General features: G+C 35.7%; 1 protein-coding gene across 2 annotated transcripts in view; it reads right to left on the bottom strand.

Moving 5' to 3' along the window:
* Positions 1-1,347: 1,347 nt before the first annotated feature.
* The window catches only part of LOC131051449 (MA3 DOMAIN-CONTAINING TRANSLATION REGULATORY FACTOR 4), a 48,290-nt gene continuing 26,903 nt past the window's right edge, over positions 1,348-22,734 (bottom strand). Inside the window, exons 3-5 of one of the 2 annotated variants that reach the window (XR_009107121.2) lie at positions 19,750-19,844; positions 1,721-3,801; positions 1,348-1,640 (exon numbers count right to left, since the gene is read on the bottom strand). Coding sequence is in view for 1 of the 2 variants with exons in the window: in XM_057985973.2 (XP_057841956.2) it covers positions 1,978-3,801; positions 19,750-19,844 (1,919 nt within the window). In the remaining variant the exon portion in view is untranslated. Of the gene's footprint in view, positions 3,802-19,749; positions 19,845-22,734 lie in introns of both variants that reach the window. The other variant, XM_057985973.2, reaches the window with a different exon arrangement.

Genomic DNA, 22,734 nt, shown 5'->3' with positions numbered 1-22,734 from the left:
TGGTGTAGAATACATATTGAAGAGACCGACATCTATTGTGTGATCCTTGAAGCCATTATTTCAAGAGATGAAGCCAAACCTTGTCCCTAACTTGAAACTAATGAGGCAGACAATGTTGATCGTGTCTTTCCTTGTATGTCTAGCTGGTGACGATATGGTGGATCCTCTCAACAAATCTAGATGCTTTATCTACCTCCTAGATATGCGGTTATCTCGCATTCAACATGACAAGCAAACGCAACATCAATGGGTGCCAATGGCTGGTACCCAAGACGTTTCAAAATGGATAATGCCTGATGGAGCTATGCAATGCGTTGTTGTAGCTATGTTGTATATAGGTCAAACTCTCATCTCATTTGTGGGGATACTTTGAATGATACATCTGCAGAATGATTCACCATCTCAGTTTCCCCATCTGTCTACAGGTGAAATGTAGTAGACTTTGTCAAACTAGCGTCCATCATGGCACACAGTGATGACAAGAACTCAGTAAGAAACTTGATTATCAGTGTAAGAGATGATATTCCATGGCAAATTGAAATGAACCCAAACATTCTCAACGAAAATCTTGCTAGTGTCTTTTGTAGTAGAAGGCTTGAAATGAAATCCATGGAAACAAAGTGCCATGGCTTATCAGCAATAGAAATAGGTGTGAATAATCCTTGTTTTCAATTTGCGGGCTTTGCAGTGGCACAAGCTATACAAGATTGACTATACACGGGAACATGATGACGCATTTTTGGTCAGTATAAATAGTTTTAACTGTCAGCCCTAACCAGCACAGTCAGCAAATTCGCTAGTATTCTAGAAAGAGAATTTGTTGTTTCCACTTTCATATAAAAAAATACGATAAACCGTACATGTTAGCACACACCCACTACATGTAAGCACCCACCCCTAATACTATAATAATTCATCCACTTACAAATGATAAGAGTCCGCCATAAGAACATGCAGCATTGACAAACAACAGAAGTCTTGATTATGATAACGCCAGAATTTACAAAGCTAAACCAATAGCTCCCAGCCCCTTTCTTCAAAATAGAATCAATGCTCACTACGGCTGTTACTCGAGCCAGTCGAAAGCTGTTCCATTTATGAGAACATATCGCATTGACAAAGAACCCAAATCAAATTATTAATAATGACAATAGCACAATTTCAAAGCCCAATCAAAAGCCCCCAGCCCTTTCTTCAAGCTAGAAGCAATATTCTCAGTACCACTGTTTACCCCAATTCAACATAAGCTGTTCATTATATAAACACAGTTGCTCGAAGCAACCACCACTAGATTTTAGCATGATAAAATTGGATATAAGACGGCAGAAAACAGAGATATTATGCACAAACCATTAAACAAGCGCACAAACTCGTTTAATTTTTTTTTTACCTGTGCAATAATCAGCATGTCTATAGCTGTGTTTGATTGACACAATTTTTTCCCTACACTAAGTTCTAAAAATCTTACTCATTATACCAACAATGATTTCCTTTTTCCCATCAATAAACTCTAGAAGGACAAGCATGCCCAAAATGAAACTTATTTGAGAACCACTATTGCAAAGTGCAAAAAAGCAACATAGTAGTGCAACAAGCCTCACATATGAAGCTACACTGATCCACCTCAAAGTATCCAATATCTGCATTTACAGGAAAACAATGAAATGACAAAATGAAGAGTAAGCAGTGAAAGCACAGAAGTAGGGGGAAAAAACAATACCCTATTGACACTTCCACCTCCATAAAAGCACCTATTTCTTCAGGCCTAAACCTTATGAATCTCAAAGATGCAGAAATTAGCAAATTCCAATTGCTCCAGAATTATAACACTAAGTCCCACATTCAGAATTTCAAGCATCTATACAAAAACATACAACTCATCGAGTTACAGAAAATAAGATTCATAACACCTCTCACTTGTCCTGGTACCAAAAGTTGGCATGCACCATTGCACCAGAAAGATATACTTCCTCAAGATCATGCAGATATATCCCCATTTATTTTTGTTGGTTCAGAGTTTCCGCTATGGGTGAAAGACGATACCAGCCAACCATTCCCTTTTGCCTGTTCAACATAAATTACAAACTTTTCCCTTGCATTGGGAATGTCCAAAGCCAGGTCATCAAGGCCATCTGCAACTCTTGTGAAACCCTTCATCATTTGGTTGATTGTAATCAAACCTTCACTTGAACACTCTTGCAGCAAATTCAACAGCCTGTCATTCTTCTTCTCCATTGCCATAACCAAGGCTTTCTTCACAACCTCATGGTGGAAAAATGGCATGTCCAAATCTCGAATGCATTGACATGCCTCCCCAAGATCTCCTCCTGCTTCATATTCCTCTAGAAGCTTATTGATTTTGTCCTTTGCATCTTCAACTGCCCAGCCAGTGCCACCACCCCAACACCTAAGAATTCGTTCCCCAGCAAGGCGAGCAGATAGTAGAGAACGAGTCACACGAACAATTTCATTCCCAATGGAACCTTCCTTTAGTCGGTTGCTTATTTCATCCAAATTCAATGGAGCCAAAATATCATCTACAACAGCTCTAGCAAGAAAAAGAGCTAATTCATTTGCAGCTTGAGGTATGTCCAATGCCGTGTCCTCAGCTGATTCTAGCAGTAAAATAAAACCACTAACAATATCATCAACAGGAAATACCTCCGTATAGAGAGCTGACAGCAAAACAGAAGCCATTTCTTTCTCTCTATTCTTCCGGTCCATAGCTAATGTTATAAGCTTCTTCACAAAAAGTGCATTAAAATCAGGAGCAGCAAGATCCTCCAAACTCCTGACAACTTCGAATATGTCATCAGACAGAAAGTACTCTTGAATAATAGTTACTGCTCTCTCCTTGAAAAGCCTCACTTTATCCTCTTCAACAGCTCCATTTTGTTGACTGGGGATGGACCTAACAGATTCTGTACTGAGCCAACCCTCTGCTGTTGCCTTCAAAATTAACGACTGAAACATGTCCTTGGCATTAATTATGTCAAGCGACAGATCATCAACAGTATCTGCAAGCCTCCCAAAACCCTTAGACATCTGACTAGATGATATCAAACCCTCCTCAGCAGCTTCTTTTAGAAGGTCCAAAATTAAAGGCTCCACATTTCTCCTTTCCATAGCCAAAATCAAAGCTCGCTTAACGACTTCATGATGAAAGAAGGGTACATTCAAATCCCTTATACACCGACAAGCTTCAGCCTTGTCTCCACTCTCAACATACTCATTTAGCAAGTCACTTATCTTTTTTTTCATTTCCTCTACTGTGATATGGGTACTACCACCCCATCGGCGTTCAATTATTTCTGCATGAAGAGGTGCAGATAAATAGCTTTTTTCTGCCTTCTGAATTACTTCAACCCCCTTTGAATCATCAGGTAGAGATTTCAACATTTTCGTAAGAAAGGCAGGAGGAAGTATATCATCAACTACTGCACGAGCAACAAATAATGCTAAAATATCTACGGCATCAGGGATATCCAAGGCCAAATCATCAGCCGAGTCCAGTAATTTGCTGAAACCCTTGCTAACCTGCTCAGGTTCAATCACATCTGCATATAGTGAGGACAAGAGGACAGCAGCCATCTCCTTTTCTCTGTCATGCCTGTCCATGGCCATGGAAATAAGTTTTTTGACAAAATAATGGTGATAGCTTGGACAGCCAAGATCAGTGAGATCAGCAGCAGTTGCAGCCACATCATCAGTAGCAAAATATTCCAGTATTATAGATCCAACTTTGCCCTTGTATTCCTCAAGAGACTGGGATACAGTTGTTCCCACCAGTTGGTAAGGTTCCTGCAAGTTGAAAAACATCATCTGTAAGACTGTAAATGATTCTGAACAGGCAACAACACCCTAACTAGAAGCTTTGCAATTATTAGGAACAATAACATAAAAGCAATGAATTCGAGGAAACCACTCCATATGGTTTCCATGTTATTTTAAAGATTGCATACTTCATCACAAGAAGTCTCCGACACAAACATCATGAATGCGAGTAATACAGTAAAACTAAAACCAGGTTATACCAACTTCAAAACTACATATTTGAAACCAAAGTAATAGACAGTAAAACTAAAACGATATAAAGATTGTAATGCAGAAGCATTAATATATGGGCCCTCAACCCTGGGGCTAACATCATTGGCACGAGTAGTACTAAAACCAAGTTATTTAAACTTCAAAATTATACAATTTGAAACCAATGCTAGATTTTCAATACCATATCAGCAAAAATCTTTTAGGTGGGAAAGACAAACCAAAAGAATAAGATTTTTTCAAAAAAATCAGTTTATATATAAAAGTTACAAAAATCATATTTTTGAAAAATATAGAAAAACACAAAATCAAAAAACCTACTGTTTTTTTTAGTTAAAAGACATTTTAATAGCATAGAAACATTGAGAGAATAAAATTAAGAGTTTAGCCCAAGAATTGTGGAAATATAGATTTTCTCCTTTATGTTCACATCACTAATTAGTAATTACAATACATTGCTAGGAGTTTTCAATTTTTCAACTACAATCTATTTTATACAAAGTCAACCTACAAAATAAGTACAATGTTCCAAAAAATTAGATGTAGCCAATGTCTCTTGCTGCTATTGAGAGAGCTACACTCTCCTAATGATGAAGCTTCTAAGTGAGCCTCTCCATGTTGTGCAATTAAATCACTATCAAGGTTGACCTCCATTACAATATCAAAATCATCAAGCTAATACAGAGCCAATAACCTAGTTTTTCCAATAAAATTTTTTTGGAAAAAGAGGAACAAACACAGAATTATTCCTATGTTACCGGTACTGCAGTTTCAGCCCAGGTACGCGTACCATTACAGTCCTAGTACTGATGCAGTTCGGGTTCCTCCCTGGGTATGCCTAGGCTAATTCCCAAGCACCCGAGTTCCCTATGGGTCCTTCACACCTAGTACTGGTGTGGTTCGGGTTCATCTCTAGGTATGCCCAGGCACCAAGGTTCCCTATGGGGGAACTTCACAGAAGGATCTACAAGGAACCCAATAAGGGTTCATCTCTAGGTATGCCCAGGCACCAAGGTTCCCTATGGGGGAACTTCACAGAAGGATCCACAAGGAACCCAATAAAATTTAAATTTATGTATCTGAGTCGGAAGGACAGAGCTATCTCTTTCATCATGTTATGATGTGGGGGGTAGTTCACTGTAAATGTTTTGCACTTTTCGGAATAGATGAAAGCCCTGCTTTTGTCACAAGTTGAAATTATGTTTTGTTTAAACTGAATTGCATCTGTATTAACATTTTAACTGCTTTGACAGAAGACCCACAGGGAACCTGAGTGCCCAGGCAATACCGTGGGCATACCCAATAGTGATATCTGAATAAAAAATTCCTTGGGACTAAAATTTAAATTTATGTATCTAGTTCAGAAGGACAGAGCTATCTTTTTCATCATGTTAAGATGTGGGGGATTGTTAAACGTAAATGTTTTGCACATTTTTGAATAGATGAAAGCCCTCCTGTTGTCACAGGTTGAAAGTATGTTTTGTTTAAACTGAATTGCATCTGTACTAACATTTTAACTGCTTCGATAAATATTAAAGTTTCTTCCACAATAAATTACCTATTATAACAGAATGCCCACTATTAAACCAAAAGAATAACTGACTGTTGAAACAGCGTATCTTCTTTATTTCCAGGAGTTTTGATATATCTTCTGATTATAGACAGATGCAAGGGGAATATGTGATAGAATTAGCCAACATCACATAGATTTGGGATAAAATCGTATTGTTTTGCCATGTATTTGAGGATGGCAATGGCATAGGATAGCATATTTTCCAAGTGGATCTAAAAATATTTACAACATTGGACTCATGCTAGGATATATGTGCAATGTTAAATTAGATAGTCCTGTTCGAGAAAACTAACTACCTAACATATGTAGATTATGAAAGACATCCTTTTTCTGTTGCTATTGATACATGCTATGTCACAAGGTTCACCATATTTTAATCCATGAATTTCAAATTTCAGCAAACTTGTAAAAACCCTAAAACATTTGTTTGAATTTGACTTGAAATTCATCCAAATAAAAGGCAGTAGGTTTTGTTTAGTTTTTTAATCTTTTTTATGTTTCCTTCACTATTATTTAATACCTCTGCAGGTCTTTGCCATGGGACTCTTGCCGCGAAAGACAGAAGCTGAAACCTAGCTCATGAAGCAAAAGCCTTTATTCAAAATTTTCTCCCTTCAGAAAGTGTCGCAGAAACGCTAGCGCAGTGTTGGAGGAAACATGCCATGGTTCGAAACAACAATGTCATTGATTTAAGGATTCCTGTTTGACCCCTAGCTGAATGAAAATAGCCAGGTACGTGAGGCAGCTAATCTAATTCATGTCTTTATTCGAATTTGTTTTTAATTTTAGTTTTAGCTTTAGCTTTAGATTTTATTTAGTTTTCTGTTTAATTTAATATTTAATATTAGGATTCTAATTTTTAGTTTCTGTTTTTATTTATTCTATTTTTAAATAAAATTTAATATCTTTATTATTATATATATTTTTTTAAAATGTCAATTTATTTTTTATTCGCTATGTAAATATTTAGTATTAAAAAATATTTCAATTAGATTTATAATTATAATAAATTTATAATATAAAATATCAGATATTTATTTTTATTTTTATTTTTGATCGGTAAAAGGCCGAAGCCTAAAAATTTTATTAATTAAGAAAAATGATTACATACTCCATCCAGTGTGGGCACCGGTAGGAAAGAATGGAGGAAGAAAACCTCCGGTCTCGCCCAGATCCCTTAGAGGATCGGAATCTAATGATACACTTAACAAGAATGAGAACAAGATACAATAGTCCTTGGGAAAATCCCAACAGGCTGAACTATATGACAGAGAGATATCATTCTAAAATTTTGAAGTTCTGAAAGAACTACTCATTCCTAAAAAATGAGAACAAGATACAATAGTCCTTGGGAAAATCCCAACAGGCTGAGCTATATGACAGAGAGATATCAATCTAAAATTTTGAAGTTCTGAAAGAACTACTCATTCCTAAAAAATGATGTCTGCATTACCCTTTTATTGCCTGGATCTAGTCTCTTGGAAGCAGATTACAAAATGATCTACTGATCTGCAAAAGATCTTACGGCCAAGATCAGTGTCAGGAAATACACTACAAAGCTTAAATGAGAGAACAATGTCATCAGATATTTATTATTTAATATATACAAAAGTTAATATATTTATTATTATTTTTTAATAATTATAATATATGTACTATTTATGTATTAAAAATATTTAAATTGAATATAAGATTTATAATTATAATATGTTTATTATTTAATATATATAATTTGATATATTGATGATTTATATATTGAAAATTTGAAAGTATTTAAATTAAATTTTCAAACTAATTTATATTATAATGTTTTTAAATATTTTATATTGAATTCAAATTTAATATAATATTTTTTTATTTTTGTAGGTGTATTACTTATATTTAATAGAAAAACAAATTCGTATAAAGCGAATTTAATTACAAATTGTTTTCGAATTTTTTCTCTCGTCAAAAATCATCCGAATTTTATTGTTGCCAAAGTCAAACACAAACTCAAACCTTGTGACTTAGGATACAGAAACCTACAATGATAGATTCTTACTGCCCTGACAAAGTCATCAATCTTTTAATCAAGTGCCTTCTTACCAAATTTATCTATCAGTCAAAAAGAGATACCTGAAGGTTGACACCGTGGAAAGCAGAGATGTCAAAATGTCAGAGAGTACTGTTGATGAGAATCTTTTGAGTCCTAGGGCTTTTTCCTTGTCAAAGGAGAAACCCATAATACTTTAGTTCTATTTCTATAATTGACTGCATAACTTGATCATTGTTTGATTCGATCACAACATTTTCAGTTCCCCAAACAAAGCTTCTTGCACTTGAAGCACCAGATAGATTACCCACAACTAATAAACTCCTGCTGGAAAAATGTTATTATCTATCACCACTTGTAAATAGGGGCAAAAAGTAAAGCCATACTGAAACTCTATAATTTTTACATTATAGAGTTTAATGTAAACTATGAATATGAGGTATTTAAATATTCTATTTATTGCCAATTATGAGTATCACTGTTCTTATAGTTTATAATTTTGAACAAACACACACACATGTATAATGTGCCGTCCCAGGTTCTGGTCCCCAAACCAGTAAATTAGATTTATTCCCATGAGAAGATGATTTTGAAGGAAAACTGTAACAAGGGTTTAAATAGTTACAACCCACTTAGCATTTGCAAACTCATAAATCTGAAAACACCCAATCTTAATAAAGGAAAATATAATGCAAACTAGAGAGCACGAGTGCATGAGAGAGGAAAAAACAACGCTAGGTAAGTGCATTTATAAGGAATGCAAAGGAAGGTACACCACTCAACCATAAAGAAGTGTAACTCTCAGGTTATGAATGCACCTCAATATCCAAATAGGGAACGCGTAACTCCAGGGGCAGAGATGGATACCTATCATTCCACTCACCATTATTAAACCTAAATATGCATACTTTATCAGGCTAAATAAATTACGAGTAAGAAAATAATACCCAACTAAGGAAAATAAAAACCTAAAACACCCCCTTAAGGATAACTTAGGTCAATGAAATGATGGGTTTTAAGGTCTAGTGTGACGAGATAACTATGTACATAAAAATTGTACCCCTTTGATTCACCCCCTCCCTACAAGACGAGAGAATAACCACCCCAAAGAAAGGAGAGGAGGGAGTTAAGGACCTGCCCCAAATGTGTAGCCTTCCTGCACACTAAAGACAAGCCACTATTGAGCACTAATTACCCAACACTTTTTCTGAAATGTGAGTAGCTTTCAACTGAATTGAAATACATAACAACCTCCTTTCCACTTTTTGATCACCCAGATCCCAAAAAGTGCAAGGTGCATACAATGTTCCAAATTACGAAGTACTGAAAGCAAACTGCTAAAAGAAATGCACCCAAGTGGCAAGATGGCCAAACCACTCATCCAATGGTAAGTATGCAATACAGAGAAGTAAACATCCACTTATTCAACGGGTATTACAATGGCACATCCACTTTCATGGGAAAGCTTATTAAACTAAAAGTAAATAACAAAGCTCCTTCCACTTGTCCGGTGGTGGGCAAGTACCCGCAACAACAAAACCAATCCATTAGTGGTACTACCATCCAACATTATAGTGTAAATTGTATGACAATAAATAAAATTTGACAGTAAGATCATCTAAACCACTACAGCATTAGTCGATGAGCATATTTATCATCAATTGAGAAGTGGGCTAGCTGCTGATATAGAAACTAATAACAACTGCATATAACAATCCCAAATAACACCAAATTTCATGAGTTGTCACCCAAACTCGAAACAACAGCAAGCACCCTGTGGGAATATTGGAAAATGTTATGGCTAAGGTCTGGAAACACTCCTTTGCTGGTAATAACTTCTGTGCAGGCTTGATATAACCAAGCACTCATAATGCCCATTGTGGCATCTAATAGCAATCTTTTCTTTGTCCTCCTCACGAACCCTTATTTAATGATAACATTTTAGAACATAATGTTATTAGGGGTCATACCCTTATAACATTTATATATAATGTTCTAATATAAGGTTATAAAACCTTTATATATTATATGCTTTATAAGCATATCCAATTTGAAATAATTAGAATCTAATAACTATTAGATGATTAATAATTTATTAATTGGGGTTATTGAAAAGGTATGACTAGTGAAGCCACCCTTTGTGACTAGTGAAGTCACCCTTCCCTCTATATTTAAGGAGGTTCTCTCTCATTTGAGAGAATGTGAATTTTGGGATTTATAGTGAGTTGTATCAATATGCACAAAAGGTATTATTGGCCATGTAGAAGTATTGGAGGAATATCCCCAGGTTCAACTATATTTTATTATAGACTATATTTTTAAGTGTTTTAATAAAATGTGTTAAGGGGTTTTTTACCCAAAAGGGTTTTGGCCATGTATATCTTGTGTAATGTGTAAATTTATGGTTGTATGATACTTAATTTATTTATTTTATATCTTGTTTATAATGATTAGTATCCTAAGATAACATCACCAAATTTCATATCTATCTTTGAGACATAGACAACTCCATGTAGCTCATCAATCCTCGAAATGGGGTACCAATTCTTGATAGTTTCTTGTTCAAACTTCAAAGACATGTATTTTATGCACATGAGCATACTCTTATCCTTCTTGTTCACCAATACAACTGAAGAAGCAAAGGGGCTCTTACTTGGACAAATATGTCCCATCTCCAACTAGGTTACCGATTTGGGTATGGGTACGGATTCACGGATTCAGCAAAAAAAAAAACTTGGGTATGAGTACGGGTACGGATATATATATGTATATGTTCAAACATCAAAATTATATATGTTCACAATACAAACATACAATGTAGCTTTCCCATACAATGATATATAAATGATAACAAATAAACCATAAATCATAAATCCATAATTGCCAATGCCAATAAATATTCTGATATTCATATATCATAAATGTAATATCATATTCATAATTTGCAAAAAAAGATAATATTCAAGTTTCAAGTTTCAAACTAATTCAAGTATATTTATACTTTTTTGACTTTTTTGACCTATGATTTTCATGTTTGGTTATACTTTTTTGACTTTTAAGACCCGTGGACCCCGTTTTTGGGAACCCACAGGCCTTGGTTCTCCCAAGTCCGCGTTGTTTGGTTATACTTTTTTGACTTTTAAGACCCGTGGACCCCGTTTTTGGGAACCCACAGGCCTTGGTTCTCCCAAGTCCGCGTGGGTTCTCCCTGGGTTCCACCCAGGTCATGCCCAGGTGGTCGGGTTCTCTGTGGGTCCGAGCTTGGGTTCCACCCGGGTCTTGCCCAAGTGGTGGGGTTCTCTGTGGGTCCTAGAGAACCCAACCACCTGGGCAAGACCCGAGTGGAACCCAGGCTCAGACCAGGACCAGGCAAGAACCAAGACCCGAGTGGAACCCAAGCTCGGACCAGGACCGGGCAAGAACCAAGACCCGAACCCAACTTTTTTCCCCAAGAACCGATATCTGAGATCTCCAAAAGCTCTTTGATTACATTTTCAATCTCATCCTTGGGTCTCTTTGATTACCTTTTCAATCTCGTCCTTGTGTCTCTTGGGATGTTAGGGAGTGGTGATGATGGGTTTGGATCCCTCTTCCAATTCTATCACATGCTCAATGCCTCTTTCAAGAGGCCTCCCAAGTGGTATACCATTGAAGACCTTGTTCCTCCTGGTTAGCAAAGCTTGCAAATTAAGATGATAACTTCTCTTTCTCCTATAAAAAATGGCAGGATGATAACACACTTTGCTGCCCACTCAACTTGATCATGGTGAATCAACCTCATAGAAAGTGACAACATGTGGGGGCCTCTAATTGACGTTCCCCTTAGCACCACCTTTCTTTGTCTAAATGAGACTTCAAATCCATTATCTGAAAATTTAATGCGATCTCCCCCAAAGGCTGCAACCACTGAATGCTAAGTACAGCATTTGTATCACTCACAACATAGAAGTCATCAGCATTTGTATCACCAATGCTCACAACATAGAAGTCATCAGCATTTGTATCACCAATGCTCACAACATAGAAGTCATCTTTGACTTCATAATTACCCAACTATAGGTCCATTTGGAGTATCATTCTTGTGCATGTAATGGTAAAACCATTACTACCATCACTTTGAAAACTTCAACACATCTTCAATCTTGAGTTCTCTATGAGCAACCACTCCATCAATAAAATTATGTGTAGCTCCAATACAATGAAAGCAACGACACACTGCCCACAAAGGACTCCACAAACCTTGAAAGACTCATTTTTCTAAAAACTAGAAAGTTGGGCAAGAGTGCCTCCACTTCCCTTCTCTTGCCATCCACAAAGGACTCCACAAACCTTGAAAGACTCATTTTTCTAAAAACTAGAAAGTTGGGCAAGAGTGCCTTCACTTCCCTTCTCTTGTAAATCTTCAGATTACTCTCATTCTTCATTTTCCTTTGAATTAGAGCATTGTTTTGATTCTTCTAATGCTGATTCATCAATTGGATGGATCTCTAATTGATGAGCTTCTCCCTTCTCGACTCATGGCTCCTTGCAAGTGAAGCGCAATTTCTTCTTTCTTGGCTCATTGTGAATGTCTTCATCCATTTTTTGATGTTGACTTTTTGGACTGATTTGAATCTTTATGAAAATACTTATTGTGTTCGAAGGTTCTTGATTGAAATTTGTTTCTTGAGGCAGCAAGGTCAATACTCCTTGCCTTCCTTGTGGCTTCCTGCAGGGTTGGTGGTTCAAAAGCTTATACCCTTCCTTTGTTGGCTCCATTAGCCCTCCACTAAAAAGGACTACTAATCTTCTCTTGGTGATGTTTGTAACCATAACAGGTTTGGTGGTTCAAAAGCTTATACCCTTCCTTTGTTGGCTCCATTAGCCCTCCACTAAAAAGGACTACTAATCTTCTCTTGGTGATGTTTGTAACCATAACGGAGAGTCTCTGAAATTCTGAGATATAGCCATCCATAGTACCAGGTTGTCTCAACTAGGCAAGCTCTTTGAACTGCATATTGGGATTCTTCTTATCAAATCTTTCAATGAGCTTTTTAGTAAAGGTGATTAGATTTTGTTAATCTTAAATCAGATTGATAGCAATAATCAGAAATAACACAATGAACACACAGAACACAAGAGTACCCTGAGAAAACCTCCCTCTTGGAGGTGAAAAACCCAGCAATTAATCTCAGTTTATATTAGGCAATAATCAATATTTGACTTTACAAGTTTACTTCAACACTTGAAGCAATATGAACATTAGCATATACAAAGAAGTATGATGAACTTATCTGCAATATACTTGACTGAAGATGATTTGCTGCTGCTGGTAATAGGACCATTCGCTGATCAAGGAGTCAATTCGCTCACCAAGAATGATAATCGCTGCTCCAGAATTAGTTCGCTGTTCTTGGAGATGAATTCGCTGCCTTAGGGATATGCTCGCTGATCTTTATGATGCAATTTGCTGTCCCTGGAGTTATATTTGCTGACTGGATAATTTCGCTGCTGATCAAGGATGTAATTCACTGTCTTCAATTGTATGTAATGATGAATGAATGAACCTTGTATATATATGTGATCTTAGCCACCTAATTCATCCTAGGTCGGCTCACAAGGATAATCAATTAATAATAATATGATGACCTAAACTTGGCACCCAATATAGGGTCAGCTCCATTGCATTTACAAGTTACAATATTCAATATAGGGTTAGCCCTATCCACAAGTTACATCGCCCATTATAGGGCCAGACCAAATTACAAGTTATATTTAATTTTGCACATTTAATGTGACTAAGGCCAATAGGCCAATTAGTCACCCACAAGTGCTAGGTTGGCCCTAGAAGGAATCCGACCTAGCTACAAACATCAACAAATTGTGGCCTAGTATCACCAAGCCATGATACCACAACTCGTGAGCTACTCCATCCAAATGCAACATAGCAAATTTGACCTCATTGTTTTCCAGCATCTATCTTAGAGAGAAATAATTATCCAGCTTCCAAACCCCCAAGCACGAGTTGTGCACTTATCTCCCATCAAAATGTTGATGTATAGCTAGGTCGGATCCTTCTAGGGCCAACTTAGCACGTTTGATGGCTAAGTGGCCTGTCGGCCTTAGCCATAATGATGATATAATTTGATATGTAAATCATATTTAGGTCTGGCCCTAAGTGGGCAACAACATGTAAGTTGTAATTGCAATGTGTATTGGTCAGGACCTAGCTCATGTAACTTGTAAACTATATTGGGCAGTCCCTATTTTTTTGGTGCCAACTATTATTATGAATTCAAGGCCGACCTAATGCAATCTGGGCGGTATAATCTCATATAAATGTAAGCACATTCATTCAGCATAAAATACAATCTACACAATCAGCGATTACATTCCTATTCGGCATTCTCCAGCGAATTACTTCTGTGATCTGCGAATCATCTTCTAAGTCAGCAAAGCACATTCGGAGTTCAGTGAATCATATACAAAGGACAGCGAACTGTTCTTTCTGACAGCGAACATCATTTGTAGGCAGTGAACTCCATCTCTGAGACAGCAAACATCCTTGTGACAGCAAACATCCTATTCTCGGAGATAAGTTCATCATTGTGTATATCCTAGGTTGAAGATTCTGTTCTACTGTGCATAATTTACTGGTTTTGATTGCTTCAAGTGTTGAAGCTGATTGTAATTACCTCTGATTATTGCATAATAAAGATCTGAGATTAGTTGCTGGGTTTTACACCTCCAAGAGGGAGGTTTTCCCAGGGTATATTGGTGTTCTTTGTGTGCTTAATTTGATTATCTGTTACTGTTATCTATATTGCTAGAGTCTGATCTGAAATTAACACAAAACGTGTCACAATCAATTTCCCCAAGGCTTGTTGTTAGTCTCTATGCAAAACAACACCTTTGTTCTCAACTCTTCCCCCAGCCCTCTTGTTCCTCTGATTCAAGAATTGGTTCAAAGACAATGTTTTGAATCTCAACTACAAGTGTTGCATATTCTGCATTGTCAACAATCACTTCTTCTGCCAAAACAATTTAGGCCTCTAAAACAACTTGAGCCTCCTGCCTACATGGGAATATAGGTTGGAGAGGTCTTGGGATAGACCCAGAAGTTGCTCTAACTATATGAACATTATCATTGTGTTGATTATTGGTGTTTGAGGAACTAGTATCTCCATTCTAAATTGGTGAAGTCTATGGTATACTCTGATTCATCTTAAGTCAACATATAAAAAATCATATCCAACATAGCATCGAACTTCCTCTATGCTTTGGAATTTGAACTATCTGGATTCTGAATGGGTTGGTCCCTTGTCTCTTTCTACCATGCTTTTTTGCAAACTGTCATTATCACTAGAGGAGCTCTAATGTGCTATTGGAACCTTTGACAAGCGATCTTCAACTAGGGCTTTTAGTTGTAGATGAACTATCTTTTTTTGCTCTCTAATATAATATTTCAATTATCTATCACTAATAGAGAAAGTTGCAACTACCCAACAAGATTAAAGGCACAGGCAAGCAAGAACCCCAACTCTGATACCACTGTAATAACCACCCTCAATGTTTTTTGAAAACATGGGTTAGCTTTCAACTGAATTGAAATACATAACTACCTTCTTTCCACTTTCTGATCAACCAAATCCCGAAAAGGGCAAGGTAGCATAAGTGTTTTGGATTACACAGTACTAAAGCAAACTGTTGAAAGAAGGCATCAAACAATTAGCTAGCCAAAACAATTATTCAGTGGGATGCATGCAATACAAAAAAGTAAACATCATTCAACAAGAATTACAATGGCACATCCACTTTCATGGGAAAGCTAAATAAACTAAAAGTAAATAACAATGCTCCTTCCACTACCCCATTGGTGGGTGATTACAATGAACCATATACACAATGGGCTACATACCACCATCAACAAAACCAATTCACTTGTGGTACTACCATCCAGAGTTATACTACAAATTGCATGAGAATCAATAGCATTTGCTGGTAAGACTTTCCAAAGCACTACAACATCAGTCCATGAGCATATTTATCATCAAATGAGAAGTGGGTTAGCTATTGATATAGAAACTAGCAACAATAAATACATATAACAATCCCAAATAACACCAAATTTCATGAACAGTCAGCCAAACTAGAAACTTTGGCGAGTACCTTGCAGGAATATAGGATAATGCAATGGTTAACGTCTAGAAATACTTGTTCCTTGCTAGAAACCACTTCAGCACAGGTTTAATACAAATTCACAACATTGGATATGCATCAACCATCTTATGTATCGGGTTTAATATAAATTCACAACATTGGATATGCATCAACCATCTTATGTATAGCTCACAAACCCTGCCAAAATGATGATCACCTTCCCAATTGTTTAATCAACATCCAAGAACCTCGATGCCAACAATGGAGCAAGTGTCAGCCCAAAAAGAGAGGCAATTCAATGTTTAGTGCACACAACTAGGTTTGCAATTGGTACGGCTTGAACCTGGCAGTACAAATCAGCAAAGTCACTACCTCTAACCACTTTGAATCAGCAAAGAATCAGTTCCCAACGTGGCGGCCGGATTTGCAAGTCCATATTATCATAGTTTGAAACACAATGAATCACAATCAACTCCAAATTACTTCCCAAAAGTAAAAATAACACCTCCTGAATGGTACAGCCCAACAAGAGTATAATCCACCAAGAAGCATGCAAGCAAACTCTAGAAATTGGAATGTAAACTATCCAAAATCAGCAAACAAAAACACATCAAAAACCTCCATAGCTAGAAGCGGCAACTAATACTCCAATCTACACAAGTGATCCTGAAATGAAACCACTCCAGTCTAGCTAGGGATTATCTTTCAACCCCCAAACTAGAATCCAAAGAGGGTTTCCATCCTTTAAAGATTGTGGAATAACTCATAGGTTCAATCCAACAACATAACAGTATCAATCAATAGCATATGGGCAAATGAACCCCCTCAACCTCCTTAAGTAGCTTTTGGAGGGAAAATAAGCAATTTTAAATTAAAAAATATCACAATTAACCCTCAAAAGACCTTTTTGAATTGTAAAATAACTTTCATACCCAAACCCCCTTCCTTTTCCTAGGTGTCCACTTTTGAGGGGGGCATAAATCAACTTTATTAAAATATAACACAAGCATATATTTTATCAACTAAAATTGGAAATTTAAGTGCATATATTAAATATTTCACCCAAGTTGCAGAAAGCACTACAACAACATTGGAATCAAAATCTAACCACACAATGATGAAACTGAAGCAATGAGAAGATAGTCAGAGTAAACTCGGAGACTTGATAAAAAAAATACACATGCTCTCCAAGAAGTTTGGAGAACACCCCAAGAGACTAAAAATGTTGAAGCAACCTATCAAAGAGTAGTGACAGTTATATTTCATTTTCTCTACATTATCATGGAGGACTATGCATATGATTTGCTTGGAAAGTCTATGACAAGGGAAAAGCATCCCCATGTCCTTGAGCACATCTTTGCTCACCTAGGATAGTATCAATTAAGGATGAATCCCAAGAAATATGTATTTGATTCTTTGAAGAAATATGTATTCGATGTCGCTTCAAGCAAGCTCTTCGGATTCATTGTTTCTAGGAGAAGCATAGAGATTGATCTGGCTAAAGTTAAAGTTAGTATGGGATGCCTCCTCCTAGAAAACTCAAGTTGTTAGGGATTCTTCAAGGCAAATTGCAGGCTATCAAGTGTTTCATTGTCCAGCAGGCAAATAAATGTCAACCTTTCACTCATTCCCCACAAGGATGTCACCTCAGGTGGGATACTTCACTGCAATCCATATTGCAAATTGGGTTCATTACCATAAATAGATATCTTAAAATATTGAACCTGTGCTCTCTAAAAACTTTGGAATCCCCTTTTCCTTACCAATTAGCCTATAGGAACTCTAGAAATAAGTAGTGCGTCACCCAATCGACCAGGCCTAAGAAGGGGGCAATACATATTGAACAACATTTTTTTCCTTGAGAAGAAACAAAAAGAGATCTTCAAATTCCAAATAGGAATAAGTGAGAAGAGAATGGGAGATAAAGATCTCTAGATGTTGCATAGATGTCATCATGTCACCATGCTAGTGCTAAAAGGGAACACAACAAAATCAATAGTCCCAAATCTAACTACAAGAAACATCAAAGGTTGGTGAAGAAGAGAGTAATTATTGATCTTCACAGCAAGATCAGGAGGGCCAACAACAAACGAGAACAAAGTAGTATTGTGTGGCAATGAATGATGTTTGGGAAGATGAACTGCCAGATCCTTCAAATTGTTAAACTATCTTTGTCAAGCTTTGAGGTGAGCAATTGTTATTTTCTAAACATTCAAGAAATGATTCACAGAGAAATATCTTTCCAATTTTGACAACCAATCATCAACAACGTCTGCAACATATTCCCTTCATAAATTGTGATATCAAAATTCACCTGAACCTTGAATGGAATATGACCAAATGCTAGGTCCGTTGTGTTTGTTCGCAAACTACCTTGGCTTTGTTGTAGCATTCGAGAATATTGCCTCATCATCTCCTCAGGTTGTTTTCTCAATGCTTCTTTAACCATCGCACTGTGACATATACGAGCAAACAAACTCTGATACCACCAATCTGTGAATAGAATTCAGTGGACAATACCTGGAGTACAACTTGTATATTGTAAAAGTTTTAGCAAAGAACACAATACAGAAAACTCAAAAAGTGCTGTATGCCGCTGGAAATATCTTCCAGTTAGAAGCTTATATAGAATCTCAACAGTCGCATCCCTTGGAATTCAAAATGAACAACTAGATGTGGATAAATGACTAACAAAACAGAAAAATACCAAAAACTGTATCTAATTTGGTACCCCGACTTGGTGAGGTCATAACTCCTAGATCGTTGGGAAAATTTGGACTGCTTTACACCATTGGAAAGATCTCTAAGAGCTCTAGTTTAAGTCCCTCAAAAAGCATGCCTTCAGCAATCCATTCCAAGGTATCAATGACAATTTCCAGGCCAAATTCTTCTTCGAATGCCTCCGGAAATGCAATTTACTGAAATATAGAAAATACCAGAAAAAAAGGATTTTTTGATATTTTCTACTGTTGGCTCTACCACCCAAATGCTCTTGGATCTACAGAATCAAGCTGCCTTTATAATTTTTTGTTTTTTCCTGTTTTTTGTTGATGGGTTTATCTTTTTGCCATGATTGATGTCTTGGGCATCATTGTAATATAGGCAGTTTATGGCTCGTTGGCCTTCTCCTGCTCCTGTTCTTCTAGCTCGAACTGTAATGTATCTTATTTCCAAAGGGCAAGGACCACTATAGAAGCCTAAAATAACTTTTAAAAAATGTTAATGCTTGCTTAACAATCTTTGAGGTAACAAGATTACAGCTAGAAAACAGTCCTCCTGAATTAGGATTAAAGGTAAGGTGAATAACATTTTTTGGAAAATCTCAAAATTCTAACTTCCTCTCTACGATGAGATTTTTCATTGAAAACTAGAAATGCAGAAGAACACATCAAACATTGTAAGTATAAGAATTACAAAATAGAGCACCAAGAATTACGATAACCCCTAAAAAGGGACATTTTTACATACATAAAAGCTGATTGAACAATTTTCTACTTCTCCCACAGCCAGCACGGAGTCTCTACAACTTCCAGTCAAGTGAATCAGACTTATGTCATTAGATATAAAAGACAAAAATGGCTTTAGCAAGTAATCAGATAGAAGGTAGAAAAACAAGTTAACATATCACATCCAAATATAAGACAACTAAAACATAGATACTTCGAAGACAAGTAAATTTAATGACTATCCTACATTTATTTGTTCTATTTGCCATCAACAAACATAATCCACCACTTACAAATCCCTAGATATTTTATGGTTTTTCTGGAGAGTAAGTACAAATATCTTTGACCATGCAGGAAAATTTAGAGTATATGTTGACTCAATAACACAGCTAAATCAACAACACTTGAGAATTTAAGTTGTTTCAGAACTAAGGACATTGATTTCATAGATGCAACAAATGAATTACAAATTTAACCAGAGACGGAGAGAAAGGACTGCTCAAGAAAAACTTTACCTCCTCACTGTTATAGTTTGGATCATTACGGTCAACATGTAAATCCCCAGCAGTGTCGAGTATTCCTCCCCAGGTGCCTTTGCCACCTCGTCCATCTGCCAAAAATAACTTCACTCATCCCAATAAGCCCTTGAATAGAAGACACAATACTCCACAATTAACAGAAAGTCATCACAAAATTCAACTGTGCCTAGGCTTCACCATTTTTGCATAAACATAATATAATTGAAGAATAAACCAATTTTGAAAAAAACTGGTTACATATGAACATACAAAAATATCAGACTCACAGAAACTGTTGCTAATTTCTACAATGAATAAAAATAGTGAATGAAACAAACCACAACTCATTCAGCCGAAACTAATCCATTGCTTGGTTAGATGTGGCTTATGTTCTAAATTTTACCACACCATTACTTTCACTAGTTATCATTTTATCCTACTACATTGTAGATCTGTATCCTATGAAACCATTGAATTGATTTGCATATGCTGAAAATGTTAATAAAGGGCCCACTCCATTAAATTTGAAATATAAGAAATATCGCATGAGTTTCAAATGTTTAAAAAGAGGAACTTTTAAACAAGTAGCAAAGCTTCTTGAAAATCAGGCCATAAGGAGATAAAACCAAAAAAGATTATAATAATGGTTGTGCGTACTCCATGGTGGGTATATATGTGTGAGATCAGCATGTCACACATGTACATAGAGTGGTCATGCATGTAAGGATTGTGTTGGTGTTGCATGACATCATATAGGTTCTACGACACATATTCATAGATTACATAGCTTGCATGCATCCATTTATGAGCCATATGATATGCATTTGGGAGCTGCAAGAAATTGTGATCCATACTGTTCTCATATGTGTTGGCATTGACCATTAAATATAATATGCCTCTGTATATTGAAGCTGTGCAAATGTTCTTGTGATTCCAAAGTGTGCCTGTCATTGCAAAAATGTGCCTATGCACATCAACATTGCTTGGTGAGCATGTTTATGGTGATACATTAGATTTAAAGGTGAGCATCGTTGTGTGTACAATGATGTGGCATGGCATTGCACATTGTAGTTTTATGATGTGTATTTGCATTTAGGAGTTGCATTGTGTCCATGTGCATTGTTCTACACAGATATGAATATGGTTGTTGGATTCTTGCATTGTGTGTTTAAGGATACCTTGGTTTTGTAAAAGTGTTATTTTGCATATCAAGGTTAGTTGGAGTGCATGTGCTTGTGTTAAATTAGATTTGAATATGAGAGTCAAGTTTACATGTCATGTATGACATTGAGTCAACGTGCATCATTTGTGTGATTATGTACATTTAGGTGGCATGCTTTGGATTATGGTTGTATGCTATGTCACAAGATTCGCCAAATTTCAAGCATGGAATTCAAATTTAGGTGAACATTAAACTTTTGAATAAAATTCATTAAAATTCACTTGAGATTCATATGAAAAACAAGGGACATTTTTTATATTGAAAAATATTTTCAGAAATCACTTTTTTAGGGTTTTTGAAAAGCATTTTTTAGGCTTTCGAGCTATTTTTCTTCTAAAACACTGCTAATCGTTGATCCTAGCATATAAAAAGGTCACCGAAAATAGTTGCAGCGACTTGAGTGAGGGAAGAAGATTGAGCCACCACTGATAGCAGACCATCGTCAAGCTAAATTTGTTGTGTGACTCTCGATTCTGTCGTATGGCTCCTATTCTTCTTTGATTTCCCTGCGAGTGTCTTCCTGCCCTTGCCAATAGAGACCCTATTTGCAGCTGACTCAGGGACCCTATTGGCGGCTTCTGGGTATGCAAATCGGCTGCAAATTTTATTTTATGCCTTTGCTTTTATAATTTCTTTTTAGGTTTTTTTTCCACCTATAAAATTTTATAGCTATTTTAAATTTTTAATAATATATGATTAAAATTACAAATGTCAAATAGTTTTTTATTTAGATTACATTGTTATTAACACATTGAACATTTATCTGTTATTTATTTTTTTAGGTTTCTTTTCATTTATAAAATTTAAGGTTGTATTTTACATTTTTAATAATATATGTTTATAAAATTACATACATGAAATATTATTTTATTTAAATTAAAGTGCTATTAAAATTTTAACATTTATTACAATTAAATCTAATATGGTTTTATTTTATTTTATAGTTGTTATTTTTTAGTATTAACACTTAATAAATTAAACTGCCATTTTAAAATATTTAATTTAAATTTTAAACTATTTATATATAAAATTTAACAAATTTTAAGCATTCATATTAAATTTAACAAATATATTATATATTAAATATTATTTTATTTTAAAATTAGCACATTTGAATATTTAAAGTAAAAGTTTAAACTCATTAATATTGAAAAAAAAATTATAAATTTAATATTGTTTTATTTATGTATATAGTTTTTATTTTTTTAAATTAACATTTAATAAATTAAACTATCATATTTTAAAAAATTAAATTTATATAAGTCGAATTTACAGCCGATTTTTTTCCTGAATTTTTCCCCTTGCCGAACTTCAATCAAATTTTATTGTTGCCAAACTCGAACTCGAATTTGAACCTTGTGACTTTTTGTATGGGTGCATTTGCATTTAGAAATTGGTTGACATGCCCAAGAATGATGGTATGAGAGATATGCATGTGTAGGTCAAGTGATCCAAATCCTAAGTGGTAGGGGGCAACAATCTAGATGTGCTGTAAAGTGGAGTCAAGAGGCTTAGACACAAAAGAATGTGTGAATTGGAATGGTGTCTTTCATTAATATGTGCATTATATATATGGCATTCTTCAAGGGAGATACATGGTTGTGTATGTACACACATCTAACCTATTATCATATTATGCTTATGCCTACCTATCTATCTATGTTACAAATGTCTAGACTCTATTTATATATTACATATTCATGAAGACAAAGGCCATTATGGAAGTTGAACCAATTAGGCTTGCATTAGTGAAACTTCAT

Source organism: Cryptomeria japonica, chromosome 5 (genome assembly GCF_030272615.1).
Source record: "Cryptomeria japonica chromosome 5, Sugi_1.0, whole genome shotgun sequence".
In the NCBI taxonomy this organism is placed as follows: domain Eukaryota; kingdom Viridiplantae; phylum Streptophyta; class Pinopsida; order Cupressales; family Cupressaceae; genus Cryptomeria; species Cryptomeria japonica.
This window is presented reverse-complemented; position numbering and strand designations above follow the sequence as displayed.